Source organism: Asterias amurensis, chromosome 6, assembly GCF_032118995.1.
Source record: "Asterias amurensis chromosome 6, ASM3211899v1".
NCBI classification, from domain to species: domain Eukaryota; kingdom Metazoa; phylum Echinodermata; class Asteroidea; order Forcipulatida; family Asteriidae; genus Asterias; species Asterias amurensis.
Genome location: NC_092653.1, coordinates 2,601,121 through 2,618,696, shown reverse-complemented (window position 1 = coordinate 2,618,696; position 17,576 = coordinate 2,601,121). Strand labels below are relative to the sequence as shown.

General features: G+C 39.7%; 1 protein-coding gene across 3 annotated transcripts in view; it reads left to right on the top strand.

The window, feature by feature from the left end:
- The window catches only part of LOC139938624 (N-alpha-acetyltransferase 25, NatB auxiliary subunit-like), a 59,976-nt gene extending 42,408 nt beyond the window's left edge, over positions 1 to 17,568 (top strand). Inside the window, exons 12-25 of one of the 3 annotated variants that reach the window (XR_011786182.1) lie at positions 403 to 513; positions 1,124 to 1,193; positions 2,548 to 2,647; positions 2,983 to 3,134; positions 3,517 to 3,572; positions 5,257 to 5,329; positions 5,745 to 5,991; positions 8,908 to 9,031; positions 9,976 to 10,038; positions 11,095 to 11,192; positions 12,443 to 12,553; positions 13,636 to 13,785; positions 14,123 to 15,177; positions 15,433 to 17,568. Coding sequence is in view for 1 of the 3 variants with exons in the window: in XM_071934219.1 (XP_071790320.1) it covers positions 403 to 513; positions 1,124 to 1,193; positions 2,548 to 2,647; positions 2,983 to 3,134; positions 3,517 to 3,572; positions 5,257 to 5,329; positions 5,745 to 5,991; positions 8,908 to 9,031; positions 9,976 to 10,038; positions 11,095 to 11,192; positions 12,443 to 12,553; positions 13,636 to 13,785; positions 14,123 to 14,254 (1,487 nt within the window). In the remaining 2 variants the exon portion in view is untranslated. Of the gene's footprint in view, positions 1 to 402; positions 514 to 1,123; positions 1,194 to 2,547; positions 2,648 to 2,982; positions 3,135 to 3,516; positions 3,573 to 5,256; positions 5,330 to 5,744; positions 5,992 to 8,907; positions 9,032 to 9,975; positions 10,039 to 11,094; positions 11,193 to 12,442; positions 12,554 to 13,635; positions 13,786 to 14,122 lie in introns of all 3 variants that reach the window. The other 2 variants (XR_011786181.1, XM_071934219.1) reach the window with 2 other exon arrangements.
- Positions 17,569 to 17,576: the final 8 nt, after the last annotated feature.

Genomic DNA, 17,576 nt, shown 5'->3' with positions numbered 1-17,576 from the left:
TGACAAGTTTTCTAATGGCCCAAACCCGGACAACGGTTTTCAGCTTTTTTTTTTTCATGACCCACTCACAGGCCTGTCAAACACAGGCTACTAGACTGTGCAAGTCTCACTTGTATTCCAGGACCAAATTTGTCTCAATCGCATTGCGTATGTACAGAATGGTATTTAGGACATACTGAAAAATAATTATCCGGATGGAAAAAGTAATCCGCCCAGGCGGTTCCGCCGGGAATCGGAGCCCGATTTTGTTTCGGTACATGTATGTCTCAAATACACTTCCGTACGTGTGTGTGATTTTGTTTCTTCAAAAAGAGCCATAGAAAAAGTATAGTCTTCGTTCGAGTTGTTTTCTCATTTGTTTTTATTTGAGTGAGACTTACAGTCTATTGATATCGATGACAGGGACTGAGAGGTATCTGTGGCGAATGATAGAGATCTTAGAGAAAGGTCTTAAGGCGAGTACATCCTGCCATCACATGAAGTTGCTTCTCATACGACTGTACTGCCTCATAGGTAAGTCACTTACCCTTCTTGTGTAGTGTAATGCATGTAAAAGAACCCAGTGCACCATCAAAAAAAGATGGGTTCGCCCCAATGTTCCTGGCTGTGGCTGCTGTAGACGGCGTAGCACAAAATTCATCAGTGCATAAAACCTATCTTTTTGAAAGTTTGTATGTACTCAGCGCCTTGAGTACCTTGTTTGGTAGATATGTGCGCTATACAATGTATAAGACTATATTATACTTTCCCAGCATGCCTTGCTCATTAAATTGAGCTAGAATCTACCACATGTATAATAAGCCTGTACCCGATCCACTATACATGCGGTTCATGTATGGTTGCCCGCAAAAGAGAAACTAGTCCCCTCCCATCATTCTTTGATCTTGTGGTTAAACCTAACTGTATGCTTCATTTGAAATTGAATCATGTCAAAATACCTAAGTTTCACGCGAATGTACTAAGCATGCTAAGAGCAGCATGCCTCGAATTATGTTGGGAGACAAATCAAAAGTTTTGGGTTCTTTCGTTTTAAAACTGAGCAATGAAACTTTAGTGGCTTCATGGTCATTTGAAATAACTTGGACAGAGTTCGACATTTTCTTATGATCTCTTTTCCTATCAGGTGCGTTTGGACCCATACCAGACCTGTATGATGGACTGGACATCAAGCATATACAACAGGATACATTAGGGTAACTATGACATCGATAATCAATGTATGAAATACCTCAAGTTGTGTGGAATTAACCGAGCCGCGACAAAAGTGAAACTTTGTTCTAAAAGTTTGCATTTTCTTAGATGCTCCAGAACACAATCAAAAACAACTTGCGTGGCCAATCACAGACCCCCCCCCCCCCCCCCCGTTCTATTGGTGTACGCAAACTGGTCTTTAGAATGATGCAAGCCCATTGCTATACAGTGCGTATATCTAGCCGCATGTAAAGCATTTGATTGTGAATGCGGTGAAATTAAATATCCTTGTAGCTACATTAGATCAAGGCGCCTTACAATATTATTATCCATTTTCAAACTTTCTTGATTCCCTTGGGAGCAAACGACCTTATGCTGCTGGTATTATATCCCTCGCACTCACAAAAGAGTAGGGGACTGGTCCATCTCAGTTGTTGGTCCCCGATGCTGGAACTCACTACCAAATCACATTCTCAACATCAACTCACTCCAGACTTTCAAGCGTAAATTAAAAACGATCTGTTCTCTTCTCGCCCATAAACTTACTTTATACCAGCGCTTTATAAGTCTTGTTTATTGTTATATTATTATTATCAATAAGGCCAGCCCTCGCAAGTTCACATGTTATGTAATCTATTGTTTTCTCCCAGTAAGCATAAAAATCAGCCGTTAAGCAGCTCTATGAAATTGGGCCCTGAATTTAAGTGTATGAACCAAGTATCACTTAAACAAGTTATTAATCATTTTTCTTCTCCAGAAGACGATCTGATCGTCTTCTGGAGAAGAAAAATTATTAATAATTTGTTTAAGTGATCAGAGCATACTGATCAAAACTTTGAATTGAAAATAAAGGTTCTTTTCAGAAACAACCCAATTCATTCAGAGATTATCATTACATGGTGTTACCGCAAACCTTATTGTATCAGATTTCCACCATGCAAAGTTTCAATCCTACTTATTGTTTTTGTTCTCCACAATCATTATTCGCTCCCTGTTCAATATCGCATTCAATACAAATTATTTCTGCTTGTTTTTCATTCTTTACATGTTTCTGCTCCTCAGTATAATTGTCAATTAATTACCCGTTACAATCCTTCCAGATGTCTTAAATCATCCACTTCGTCGTTGGGGTGACAGGGCTTTTTCTCATGCTGGGCCTTTACTTTGGAATAATCTGCCTCTTAATCATGTTAATATCCGTAACATGTCCTCTATTCATAAGTTCAAAGAGGCCCTCAAAACCCACTTTTTCACAGCTGCTTTTCATTAATTTTGTGATTCCTCCTTACGCCATGAGCATCACGTGTGGTGGATACCGGCGCACTATAAGTGTTCATATTATTATTGTTATTCTAGGTACACTGTGTCGGGATATGTAACTAGTTTGGGCCATTTCACTTCCGCCAATGCCTTGTTCAACACAACTCTAAAGTTCTTCACCGTAAACCACAAAGATGTAAGTTTATTTTGTATCTATCTTAGTTGGTTTACATAGTAGACCTAATATCACCTCATTGAACATGGATGGATTTGTGCTGTTTTCTCAGCATGTAGACACCGTATTCAGTCAAAACGAGTTTTATAGACCTTATGCATTGACGTCATCCAGCCGCCATCTTTGAGGTCAAACGGTGACGAAATACTCGAAACACACATAGATTAACCTCAAGGCGAGGGCACCATACTGAAATGACGTCATGTGCATAAGGTCTATTGATATCTCTTTTTCATCTACAAATAATTTATGACCCTACCTCACCGAAGTGTTTTATTTGAATGTGATTTGATCAGACCACCGAGTACATGATAACGGCGTACAAGTTTGGAACATTCCACAAGATTCCTGAGTTCCTGACCTTCAGACGGAGAATCAGTCATTCGATCCATTGTGCTCTGGTCACGGTTGAGAAACTACTCTTGGAACTGCTCTCCGAAGCGGAAATGTAAGATATACTTTGAAAAGTGGACCGGATATTCTTCATACTCTTATCTGGTTCTAATTTGGTTTACATTTGGAAGACTCAGCAAGATTGTTATTAACACTTTAGAGACCAATTGGTCAAACTCACAGATAGTGATGTCATAGACCACATGGAACCTTTGATCAGATGAGAAAGATCGTGTTGAACACTGCTCTTTCCCTCTTTCCCAAGTCAGTGAGTACCAACCTGACTTTGTCAAAGGCAAACTGATTCACGTATATGGCTTTCAAAGGTGCAGAATATTTTTGCACAATACGACACTATGAAGACATTTTTAACATGGTTAACATTTACCCTTTTCGTTATTTCTTATTTTTGGTTGCGTCTTGCGTCTTGACTTCAGTGGAGGAAACACACTACAAGACTTCATCCTGGACATGGAAATCTCTCCTGAGAAAGGTGACACAAATTAGCTTATTCTCAAATAATAATACTAATTAATGATAGTTAGTTTTTAAATAAGGGAATCAATGTTTGGTGAAGAGGTTTTCCACTAGTGGTTTAATCCCAACGAGGCCTGGTTCTTGATAATTATACCGAGAGGAAGTCGAGGTAAATTATCAAGAACCAGGCCTCGGCGGGTTTAAACCACTAGTTGAAAACCGATTCAACACACTTTGATTCCCCTTCATAAATACCTTTTCGGTTAAAAGGCGTAATAAAGTAAGAAACTCTGTAAAACTTATCCATTTCCGAGTGCTAGAGCTCTGTATGTTTCCACCTCCATGGTATGTTCAGTATACATGTTACATGCACATGTACGACGTCCGTACGTGTGTGTTTTCCGGTTCCGTTCGTGTGCATGCGCGTATAGTCTTGGTGCATGTTCGCTGGTTTTCCTTTTACTCACAGCGCGGCCAACTCGCAGACAGCGCCTGCATCGCATGAACAAGAAACGTCTTCGCGGAGTCTCTGCTCACAATCGGTTATAAACACTGGTCATTATCAACGGTTTAAAAAAAACCACGTGATGCGCTCTCCACCAATAGGAATAGCGAAACTGTCTAAGGTATTTATGAACAGCGCTTCATACACCCGAAGTGCATCTGAATGCACTTCACATTATTACCTCTGGTCACTGGGCCTTAAAAAGTGTTAAATCATTCCTTAAACCACCTCAGCTTCCTGGGAGTATACAGCCTGTGCAACAAATATGCGCTACTCGGCTAAAACAATCACAAGAACCATCTCTGCCCTCACAGGTACCCATTTACCCCTAGGTGGAGAGAAACATGTACATGCACATGTACATGTACATGTACATGTACATGTACATGTGGTTAAGTGTCTTGCTCAGGTGTCACAACTCTCTAACCCACACTCTGCTGAAGAACATCACCAGAGCTTGAGTTGCGTGCTTTTGTTCGCTCGGCCATGATTCCCCACAAATAAAAGTATGCCGTATGGTAGGACCCAGGGAATAATTTCTTCCATCAGTTTTGAGAATGAAAATAGTTGTTGATGTAAAAAAAGTATAATTAAGGGCATAATGTAGGAAAAATATCGTCCAAAATGAGGTCATATCCACTGCCGAAGCTGTTAATTCGGACTCGTCTTTTGCGTGTCAAGCATCATAGCCAAGTCTAGTACCCTATAGTCAAGTTCTGTTGATTTTCAAATGTTCTGAAGCTGCTGTCTTTTAGCAAGACACCAATGGACCGATCTGGCCTGTCAATCAAACTGTGCGCGTTCACCCATTTGACCAATCACAGCAATGATTGTGGTCGGACAAACTCGGTCATGCATGCGCGTAAATTTTGCACGCGCTACAGAATCGTGCGGAATGTCATTTGGAGTGCTCGTGCACATGTCTTGCTCACGTGTGCGGTGGGCGGAGCTTAGTGGAAAGCCGGAACAGTCCATACAGTGGCTGGGTCACAGAGTACTTCACTTGTGTCATCTTGTCTGCGGTCTTTGTTTCTAGAATTTGAATTTTTCAGTGTAAAAGAAAACGGTTGTAATTAACAACTAAAAATGCATGGCATTACATGTGTTTCAAACAAGAACGATGTTTTGTATAGGGCATACTTGCTTAAATTTGATAAATAATATTTATCATTTGACTTTCTTTTTCGTGCTTTAGATGAAACAAAATGGGAGGAGATCACGGATAACCGCGATCTGGATGTTATGTTGTCATGGGCGCCTCAACACAGGTAACTAACAAACAAACATGTAGACCCCTTGTGTCACAAGTTCTAATACCGCCCTCACTAAGAATTAAAGGAAGACCTATCATTGGCTGAGAGCTATCTTTGAGGTACAATGATGAGGTTGTAATGGAAAACTAAATGTAAGAAACATCAAAGATGGCCAGCATTAGCCATTTGGGAGGATTGTGGGAAACATACACCTTGAGTGCGTTTTGGCGACCCCAACCAAAAACTGTTTCGGTTGTTGGGCGTTGGTTCTGCTGTTCAGACTGAACGATAATCGAGTTGTGAGCTCGGTTACCGTTTTGGTTATGACGTGAGAAACAGTTTTTGGTTGGGGTCGCCAAAACGCACTCCAGGTCCGTCCTTTTCCTGCAAACAAAAGCAAGTGATTTGTTATCGGTTTTTTTTGTCGCAGGCAACTAACCGATGATGACAAAGCAGCCTCTCTTCAGCAGGAGAAGTCTTGGCTGAAACTACGACAACTCGTTCTCCGCTCCCTCGCTGCTGCAAGCTACCTCATCCCAATCCCTCCACAAGGGGCTTCAAACACCCCTACTAATAATGGTGAAGGCCCGAGTCACGAGGAAGTGCTGGGCATGTTAATAGAGCAACTTGAAAGGTATCTGGGGGAGGCGGCGGAAGATCCCATTACACATAGAAAGGTATGAAATTGCAGCTACATCTAGTTGTAACTTATTAAAGAAGGGCTCAAAAATGGGTCTCAACACAGGGCCATATCTCACACAGCAACTAAAAGCCATTGGACACTTTCTGAACAGTAACAAAAATTAAAAGTTCATAGATTTAAAAAATAACTTACAGGGTTTACAGAAAGTAATGGTGAAAGACTTCCCTTGAAATATTATTCAATGAAATGCTTTACTTTCTCAAAACAATTATCAATTCCCTTTATCGAGAATAACAGATTTATTTTAAACACATGTCATGACATGGCGAAACGTGCGGAAACAAGGGTGGGTTTTCCCCGTTATTTTCTCCCGACTCCGATGACCGATTGAGCCTAAATTTTCACAGTTTTGTTATTATATATTTAAGTTGTGATACACGAAGTGTGGGCCTTTGGACAATACTGTTTACCGACGTTGCGTGATTGCTTTAAGCAGACAATACTGCTCAACAATTCTCTGCTCAGCAGAAATGAGCAAGATACCATTCATAAATGGTGCATGTGACTTGGTATCTGGTCAGCATAATTTTGTTGTGCTTAGCTCCTTTTTTGTGCTTAAGTAGCCTTGATCAAGGCTGTTGACGTACTGTTCCCCGGCCCGGTTCGCGGCACACGCATGCAGTGCATACACAAATGTACATTACCATACATTGTACAGCGAGAACAGTATAGCGTAGTCGTGAGAACGGTCGTGTCTTTGTATTTTCAACCTCATACACGTGGCTCAAACAACAGCCTTGATGGGTTTGTAAAGCTTTATCGGAATTCCGATAAAAGGGTATTCATGATGTGGGCGTGTCATTCTAAACATTGGCCAATCACAGGCGCGATTGAGAATGACGTATTACTGCTAGCAATCATGCCACGTCCATGTGTGTGTACGCTGTACGCTAGCTGTATATGTACATGTACTGTACTACCTGCTTTTTATAGCAGTGTCGGGAGCGTGGTTTATATTATTAGCTATGATTGTAAGGGGTCTGAATGCGCTGCCGGACGGGTGAGCCGGACATGACTCGCCCGGTCGGTAATGGTGTTGAACAACTTCGAACAACTTCCGTTGTCTCGCGTTTCATTATAACACGAGGACTAGCATCATAATTACAACGTAGCTGGTAGATTTGTCCCTGAATTGGAAGCTGCTGTACTATAGGTGTAACGTTGTAGTGTAATACTAGTAGTATGGCAAGAGTTAGTTTATGAAATTGAACTTTATTTGTAGTTGTTGTTCAGCCACACGCCATCTTCTACCGTCTGTCGACAACACATATTTTCGATCCCCAACTTTGATTTACCGCGAGAAACATAATGAATAATATATGTCTACATTAAGACAAAATAAACAGCTGGGTTTCTTATCTCATCTGCTGGTCTGTGTTTGTGCTTCAAGGGGATGGGGTGTGTTGTACTGTCATATGCCCAACACCTAAGAATTCTTACCAAGTAGCCATCTTGCCGGAAACCCATGACACCTGGATACTTTTTTAACCTTTCTCAAACACATTTCACATGGTCTAATTTTCTTCCTTCTATTTCTAAACCCATGATTGATGCATTAAACGCGGTTGTTATATTTTGTTGAAAGTTTCTGTAGTTGTGTTGCAAATTATACACATCTGATTTCCAGCGACTTACATTTTCGTTTTACTAGTAGGGGTTTCTCCCTCGCCCGCCGCCATTATTGCAACTATACTACAGCATCTGCTTGTTTACAATACGTCGACGAGCACATGTGTGCGAGTGCTTGCAGAACAACATTGTGATTGACATCGCAGCGAGAGTTTATAGGTCAACCAACAACCAATGAGAACGGGTTGTTAGTAAACATTAGCATAATGAGCTCCGCCCTAAATTTTGGCAGATACAAAACCATCAAGGCGCTACTTGGGAGGTACCCATGTACCGTAAGTGTACCGTATACAGATGGTACATGTACATGTACAGTAAGTATGTGTACATACGCTGTAGTACACGTATTATATGCACTGTGTTATGTATGGGGGTGCGCTGGCGGAATTCAGTGATGGGGACTGGGATTTTGCAGATCGCGGCTGGCTGTAGCGCCTTGATCAAGGCTAGTGCTTAAGCAGCTCTATGAAATTGGGCCCTGGTCCTCAAAATCGGCATTCCATGATGGTTGGTGGTTGTGCTTGGACTCGGATTCCACCCAAATTGCGCACTGATCGTTCTGATTGGGATATGTATAGAATCACTCATGACTGTCATCCTTCAAGTCTAACGACGAGGGCATGTTTTTGTACATTTTTGTCATCTTCAATGGGAGACTTTTTAAGACATTGGACACTATTGATAATTGTCAAAGACCAGTCTTCTCACTTGGTGTATGTCAACATATGCAAAAAATAACAAACCTGTGAAAATTTGAACTCAACTGGTCGTCGAATTTGCAAGATAATGATGGAAGAAAAAATACCCATGTCGCACGAAGTTGAGTGCTTTCAGATGCTTGATTTCGGGACCTCAAAATCTAATTCTGAGGTCTCAAAATCAAATTCAAATATTTTAATAGAAAATTACATCTTTCTCGAAAACTACATTACTTCAGAGGGAGCTGTTTCTCACAATGTTTGATTTTATCAACAGCTCCCCGTTGCTTGTACCAAGTAAGTTTTTCTCAAACATTTATTTTGAGTAATAACCAATAGTGTCCACTGCCTTTAAGACATGTAAGACGCTGGCGGCAGCAGACATAACTGTCCTTTTTTGGGACTCTGAGCGTGTGGCACATGCTCAGTATTGCGCGCGTATGGTCTGAGCACGGGCGTTCCTGGTGAGATCTGTGATAAAGGTCCAAAAGTATCCCATTACTTCAAATCCAAAGCATTTCATGACGGCACAATTTAATGTTCTACAAATTTGTCCGTTTCAGTTTCCTGTTCAGGGACCTCCGAGTACGAGAACTGCTAGCTACCTCAAGGGAGGCTGTGGTACTATTCTGCTGACCACATTGAAGGTTGTACTTCGGATCCATGAATTATCAACACAGAATGAAGGTAAACATTTTTCATTTTTAAGACATTTGTTTCCATTCCAACAGATAAACGAAATAACACTAGCAACAGTATTGAGGAGAATCGGAAATGGGGGCATAACCAGAAGGGCCAAAGCCTGTGGTAGGAATACCCAGACAAACAATTTTAAACAAGATGGACCATTGGACATTAACAAGTATAGTCAGAGTAACTTAAGTGACTTCAGAGGGATGGAACTTAAAACAATACATAGGACTAAGCGAAGGGGTTCCATTAAAAATAACACAGGGTATACATTTAATATCAAGAATTCACAATAAGGTGCAGGCATGCAACTCTTCCGCGTTTCCGTGGAATTCCGCGTTTTTGTTTTTTGTTTTACCTGAAGAAAAAAAAACGTTTAAAAAAAAACGAAAAAAAAAAACTTTTTTTTTTCGTTTTTTTTTTTAATTTAACCTTATATATGCCTGGCATTAACAGTGTACAACTACAATCATGTAAAATAAGCCTAGTACATGCTAAAAATGCACCGAAGAGCATAATAAACCTCAACATTTTCTAGGGTACCATTGTGGGTATCATGTCCCGTGGCGTTTTGGCTGCCTCGCTCCGCACTTGCCTTGTGCCTTTGAAAATTTTCCTCTTTTTTTTTCAACGGGCAGTTGCATGCCTGAAGGTGAAAACCAAAGAGGACACTCTATGGATTCGAACTGCCTCTAGCTAATGGGCAATCTCGGTAGTCTAGTTGGTTAGACACTGCTCTAGAATTGCAAGTGTCTTGGGTTCAAATCCCACCCGAGTAATATGCCTGTGATATTTTTCACAGAACTCGGGTAAGTACTGAGCCTACAGTGCTGACACACATCGGTGTATGGGTAAAAACCAAAATTAATATTCAATCATGTATCGATACCTCACCATGCAATACCTCAAATCAGATTTATACCCTTGTTTTTCCTCATCAGAAAGTGCTGATCTGCAGAATAAAATACAGCAAGATTTCACCGTCATAATCGACAAATGTACAGGTTGGTTTTGTGTTTCGTTGTAATGTAAAAAAAAAAATAGATCTCAGAAAGAGAACCATTCTTCACCACAACCAGTGAGATGTCTTTACCTTGTCCACATTTCGTTGAGCTGTCAGTTTTTTAATTGTGCCATATTTTTGGATGATTTCTTTGACGCATTAATTAAAGGCAGTAGACACTACTGGTAATTACTTAAAATAATGGTTAATTACTCAAAATTATTGTTACCATAAAAACGTACTTAGTAAGGATAATGGAGAGCTGTTGATAGTATAAAACATTGTGAGAAACGGCTCCCTCTGAAGTAACATAGTTTTTTAGAAAGAGGTAATTTCTCACTCAAATAATAAAATACTTCAGGCCTGAAGCCTTCTATTGGGCATCTGAAAGCACGCTTTGTATTATTCTCTAGCAACTTTGATGACCAATTGAGTTTCAAATGTTCACAGATTTGTTATTTTGTACATTTGTTGGGATACACCAAGTGAGAGTTCTGGTCTTTGAGAATTAGCAAGGTTTTCCAGTGTCCTTAAGAAGCATTCAGTGAGTTGAGGTCTCAAACAAAATGGATTAATCGTGTTGTGAATTTTCATTTCAGCTTGTAAAGAACCAGACTACACTGTGTGTAAAAAGTAACATAATTTCAGTGAAATTTTTCTCAAAATGCTGTATTGACCCAATTCACCTGACGTCATCATCAGCATAATCTTGGATGCACCATTTTGGTGGTCAATGTCACTGAGCAGTATTCAGTGATTCAGTGAAGTGTGCTATTTAGGCGACGCAGCGTTTACACGTAAACCTATTGACCACCAAAATGGTGAGCGTGGCACAGTCGCCGCGTGTGACGTGCGTAAAAGGGGTCAATAATGATAGCTGCTTCAAGCTTCTAAACCAAGGGATTTTATTGCCATTTATTGTCCAGTGAATACCAAACAAATATCATTGCAGTTATACAATTTTGTAACCCATCACCTTCAGTAAATAGAATTGTAATTTGTTGAGATGTCATATTTCATGTTTTTCCTTCAATTGATCTTTCTTGAATCGACACAGAATCCATCAGGAGAAGTAGACGATGTCTTATACGTGAAGACAACGAGACCAGAATCTTTGATAGACATATCCTTCCTGAACTGGTTATGCTTGTCGAGGTAAAAAATGTCCCACTATTATTGAGTGTTGTGACAGAGAGATCTAGTGCCTATTTTCATTTTTTTTTTTTTATGTTTGATGATTTGTTGAGAGAAGTTCAAATGGTCATGTTTTGTCATCATCTTTGTTTGAACTGTCGTCATGGCCGTCTTTGTGATTCTTGCATTGTTTGTTTGTTTGTTTGTTTGTTTGTTTGTTTTGTTTTGTTTGTTTGTTTGTTGTTGTTTTTTTGTTTTTTTGGGCGTTGGGTGGTGGGGTGTTTGTTTGTTTGTTTGTTTGTGTTTCTTTGTTTCTTTGGTTTTTGTGCTTGTTTACCCGTCTCTTTTTGATCTTTATATTGATTGTATGCATTGTTATATTATTTCATTGTTGTAGTTATAAATACTATCCATCTTTGTTTTGCTTTGTACCAGGCATCCCAGCCTACAAGCTTTTGCTTTGAATGGGTCTTGCCTTCATACAGTTTCAGTTATGTAAAATCAAGTTGTTTATATATGTATATATTTGTATGGAAATAAATGTGGATTGATTTGATTTGATTTGATTTGATTTGATTTGAAGAGACAAAGAACCAGTCCTCAGAATTTCTAACCCTTTGTTAGACCAAAGTGGCCACAAGTGGCCTGTACGAAAATTATAATAGCAACCACAATTGGCCGCAATGTTTGACTTTATTCCATTCACATAAAGAGTTCAAAATAAAGGTCATATCCGGAAATAAATTTTTCAAATGCAGTATGTTGACAAAGTTTCCCATTTTCTAAGCATAAAACTAAACCTTCTGTTTCAGGTTATTTCTGTTGACATTTTTACTGATTTTATTTTATAAAGAAAATTAACAAATCTACCAATGTCTTGGTGTTTGTGGTACATAAATAAATGTTCTCTAAAGAGTTAACCTCTTCACCGCACTTTTGATTCCCTTATTAAATTTGTAGTAATGTTATTGTACTGTGGCTGTCGATCTCACTTAAATTTGTGTATTGCATTGTGTGGTTGACGGTTATTAAGGCCAAGTCAGATTGCAGCAAAAACGAAAATGATAACGATCATGATGCAAAGAGAACGCATTCTATTGGTTGAAATGCTCCATGCCAAACACATCCACACTCATTCAACCAATCGAGGGTGTGCATTTTTATCGTTCTTGTTTTCGTTCTCGTTTTCGTTCTCGTTATCGATGCCTGTGTGACCGGGCCTTTACGTTCATGTTCCAACTGATTCTTTTGGTGTTTTGTTTCGTCTGCAGACGTTAGGTTTTGTCATCTTACTGTCGGGTGTTTGCTACAGACTTCTTAAACCCATGAAAGCAGCCGCCAACAGGAAGAGTAAAAAGAAGAAGGGCGGGGCAACCGTCAAGGTATGAAAGAAATGTTAAAAAAGTAAACAGTTTTTCTATTTTCGTCAAGCTGACTCTGTTCAAATTTTCAGGGGACTTTTAAAGACTCACTTGTTTGAATCTACACTGTTGAAACTTTGCTTTCGATATTATGTCATTGTTTTTATGTTATGTAATTAACTTCATGTAGGGACTCCTTCAGTGTGCGCTACATACAGTTATAATTAAACATTCAATCACAATAAATACTGTGGTGTGTCATGACCAAGCGGTTAAGAGCACCAGATTCAAACTCTGGTGTTTGATCAGCAGAGTGTGGGTTCGAATCTGGGTCGTGACACTTGCTATGTAAAATTGGGGAGGTAGTGCTTTCTGCTCTACCGGCCAGGCTTCGAATTGATGATACCCAAGCCTACATCCGTATGGACTGTAAAAGGGTTAACCCTGTTTCAGCCGTAGGAGTAGGTGGCAACAGCCTCTGGACAAAAATAATTGTAGCCCACACCTTGAAGTGGCCCTCTGGCTTTGTGTGTCTGGCGACTTGCAGAACAAAAAAGTGGTAGAAGAAAGCAATCATTAAGGACCAGAACAAGCAGATACTCAAACTTGTTTGTCCCCTATTCCGTTTGTCTTCTTAATGCTTGACATACAAAATAATAATATTTGAATTATTCTTTCCTCCGTCGCCCTCACTCATCTTGTTAAATTGTATGTCTTGTTAAATCAGATCTTTTCAATTGTACTTAACATTGCCTATTTGTATATAAATATTGTTTATTATATATTTTTATATTAATATTTTATATTGTAGCATGTAACAAAACAATTGTCCTTTTTTCTTTTACTCCTAGTATAAATTGTAATCAGTAAGTTTCAGACAAAATTTATTCAATATTTTCTTTAGGACTTACCAATTCTTAACAAAGATACTACAATGTTTTAAGTCTCTGTTAAAAACTCATCTGTTTGAAACTGCTGATTTGTAATCTACTTATTTGTAACTGTATTTTTCTCGCATTGTATATTTTATTGTTCTTTAGGCGCTGTACAAATTTCTTTATGACTATTATCAAAGCTTGTACTGTGGTCTTCTTAATTTTTAGCCTCCAGTTTTTCAGCATTTCAAGCATTATATTGAGAATGTCCAGTTGATGGCTGATGGCTTGACTTGTGCTGTGCAGGACATCGATCCCACAACGCTTTCTCTGGACCTCGGCAAGCTCCAATTATCAGACGCTCCAGTAGAACCCAAAGTGAGTGTCCTAACATACTTCAGACAAAAGAAACACCACAATATGCCTGTGGATTTTTTTTTACAGGACTTGGCAAACTACCAAAAACTCATGCAATAGTTTTGCACACACGTTGTGGGGGCTCGCTATTGTTCTATTTTGTCCCTTTTCTTAAGAATTACTCTGTGGGCACCCAGTTAAACAACAAGTATTGGGGGTACTTTATTCCATTATGTCAAAGTCCCCACCATGTTTGTATGCCTACCTAGTGCTTCACTGACACATCGGTGTGAGGGTAAAACCAAATAGTATTCTGTATTTAAAGTCTTTCATTTCCATCGGTTTGCTCTCAACACAGATCGTGGACGATACAGCTGCAGGAACGAACTCGATCTGGAAACGAGTCGAGAAAAGTTACCACGAATCCTCCAAGGAACTCCTGGACGTACTGAAAGGAAAAAAAGAATTTCTTGCCATGCTTAAACTTTGACGGCAGCTGTGTCTGTATAGTTCGCGAGGGATGTGTGTGTTTGTGTCCTACGCGCTTGAGTTTCACTATGTTTCATTGCGCTTCACAACTTTGTGTTTGTAGTTCTTTGGGATTGGCCCCAAGTTGTTTGATCTGACCTAATTCCCGAGACCTTATCACAACAATTAATCTTGCTGCGCCATTTTGAGAATCACATCATGTGACTTCCAAGTGAGCCAAAATCAATCAATTCTACTCATCCTATCGGCGCTCATCAGTAAAATAGTTCAGAAATGAACAACAAAATAAAGAAATAAAAAGTTGAATCCCTTTACAGTAATCCGCTGGCTGCCGCTTCCCAGGTTAACTCGTAAACTTGGGTGAGATTCCTGCTCAACGGTAGTTAACGGTTGTATGGCTTCCGACTGGCGCCCCCGAACAAAAATATTGAAAAAATAGGAGACCGCCAACATATGGCTAGTATAGCTCAGTTAGTAGAGCACAGGACGTTTGTCCAGAGGTCGTTGGTTCAAATCCCGCTGTAGTAATTTTGTGTGTACAAACTTAAATCAGTAAAATAGTTGTAATATAAACATTCACCCTGGAACCCACTTCCCCAAGTCAACTCAACTAAGACGGCTTACTTAATCTGAGATGAATGACTGGATGTCTCAGTTTGTACGAGTCATCTTTTTGGGACGGTCGGGTCGGCGTAGTGGTATCTTTCCTCACCTTGCACCTCTAGGACGCCGATTCTAATCCTGCCAGGGCACTATGTGGATTGGGTTTTCAGTCCCTACCTGATTGCGTGGGTTTTCCTTTCTGGGGTTTTCCTCCCACAGTAAAACTGAAACTTTGTTCATTGCTTATCTCCATGGGTTCATTGCTAGGTATAATGATTCATTATACTTTCTGAGAGTCCTTGGCTTTACAACCAAAACAATGTAAATGAAATGCAAAATTGAAACCTTGTTGAGGTAAATATCGGGTGCGTTCGTTTAGCTTCCCTGGGTTGACCCCGCAGTGCTCACTCGGGTGAGCCCCTGACAAGAGCTAATCGAACGATCACACTCGCCCTCTCGTGGCGACAGCATGCACCTCAGGTCACCCCCAAGTGACCCACTCCAGGGGCTGACCCGGGTGAGCCCTGTCAAAGCTATTCGAACGTACCGGGGCAGACCGGGGTCGACCCAGGGAAGCTAAACGAACGCACCCATCATGATAGGTCGACTTATTCTATCAAATACGTTGACTAGACAAGATAAATTATCTCTTTACCTTGAAATGATTTCTGAGAGTTCTTGGCCTTTACAACCCTCAAAATTTAAATGAAATTCAAAAATTTAATCTTGTTGACGTAAACACCATGGTCGACTTGCTCTATCAAATAAGTCGCCTAGAAGAGAAAATTTGTCTCTATACCTCAATACAAGATAAGTGCCATTACTATAGTTTGGCTCTTAAACTCTGACTGAATGTAGACTGTTTTACTGTGTGTTTTTCATTATTTGTGCAAAGTTAAAGTCCTTCACATTGAGCAAAGTTTTACCATGGAGGTAGCTCCATGGTTTTACCGAATAAAAACCATAGGCAGAGACCCTAACAACTAAAGGCACCAGACACCTTTGGTAATTACTAAAGACCAGTATTCTCATCACTTGGTGTATCTCATCATATATGCATAAAATAACAAACCTGTGAAAATTTGGACTCAATTGGTCAATGAAGTTTCAAGAGAATAATGAAAGAAAAAACACCCTTGTTGCATAAATATGTGTGCTTTCAGATGCCTAAAAAAGGCTTCAGGCCTTTTATGATTTGAGTGAGAAATGGCATCTTTCTCAAAAACTACGCTACTTCAGAGGGAGACGTTTTTCACAATGTGTTATACTTTCACAATGAATACAAAGTATTGTCATCTATGCCCTATATGTAAATGTAGTTATCAAATCACAATTTATTGATTTGTGCAATTCATAATCATAGATGTTAAACCAATATTTGTGTGAGAGAGACTGTCATTTATATCCCCATGTGTTGGAGCTTTTGCCGAGTTCTTTTGTTGGTAAGATCATCTATAAAAAATAATAATAATAAGCAAAGCTAAAACCACAAGGACTGCAAAGCACAGGGGTTGGTTCATTTTGAGGAAAGAATCTGCCATCATGACTATTGTCTGATCCACAAAATACATCTAAATTATTTTATTCTTTCAGTGAAAATGAAGCATCTGAAACTTATTGTTTCAGATAAAAAACAACAAAATGTCCTAATATAGGTATTGTTAGCCAGATTATGAAAATTCTTCAAAATATCTATGCGTCAGCGCAAAAACGTTGTATCTCGATTGTGCAAGAGTATATTGTGTCTCACAAACGCTCTGTGCAAAAACATTGTATCTCTGCAAATATTTGTTTTGTGTGAACATTTTGGGCTATACTACGATGCTTTGATGGTTTCAAACTCTCGTTTAAACATAGTGCTTCTTTAGAAGATGACAACGTTTCTGCACTGACACCAAAATACTCATCTGATTGCATTTTAGGGTTTTTTTGAACGATGTAAAAAGTTTTTCTACAGGAGTTTCAGAAATAAACAGGCAACAGTTTAAAAGGAATGCGTCATAGTCTTTTTTGCTCTAGTCAATTTTTCTTTGTTCAATCCTAAATCATTTAAAAAAAATGTACCCAGTCAGTTTCCCTTGTGGTTTATTATTTGATATCTGATATAAAAAGTCGCATCCCCTTAAGGGTGATCCCCTGTCTGCCGCTTCCCAGGTTGTATCGTTACCCGGGTGTGATCCCTGGCTACACGGCAGTTTGCGGTTTAATGGCTTCTGACAGGCACCCCCGAACAAAGATATTGACAAAATTGGGAGACCACCAACATAGGGCTAGATAGCTCAGTTGGTAGAGCGCCGGCACGTTAAACCGGAGGTCGATGGTTCAAATCCCGCTCTAGTCAATTTTTCTTTGTTCAATCCTAAATCAGTCTTTTTTGATGACCAAATTAGTTTGTTAAAAAGAGGTATTTGTGATCTAAGGTGCCCCAGATTATCGCTCCTGTCTCCTTTTTACTTCAGACCGGTTGTTATTTACTTTGCTCATCAACCGGTAAATCCCTCGCAGTCCAAAACACATAAACTCACAGGTGACAGGGCCTTTTCCATTGCTGCTCACCGATTATGGAACAGTTTACCCATCCAAACCAGGAGCTCGAACAGTGTCCCAGCCTTTAAACTGGCTCTCAAGACCCACCATTTCCCCTAGTCTAAGCTGGGGGCAATCTCGGTAGTCTAGTTGGTAAGACACTGCTCTAGAATTGCAAGGGTCGTGGGTTCCAA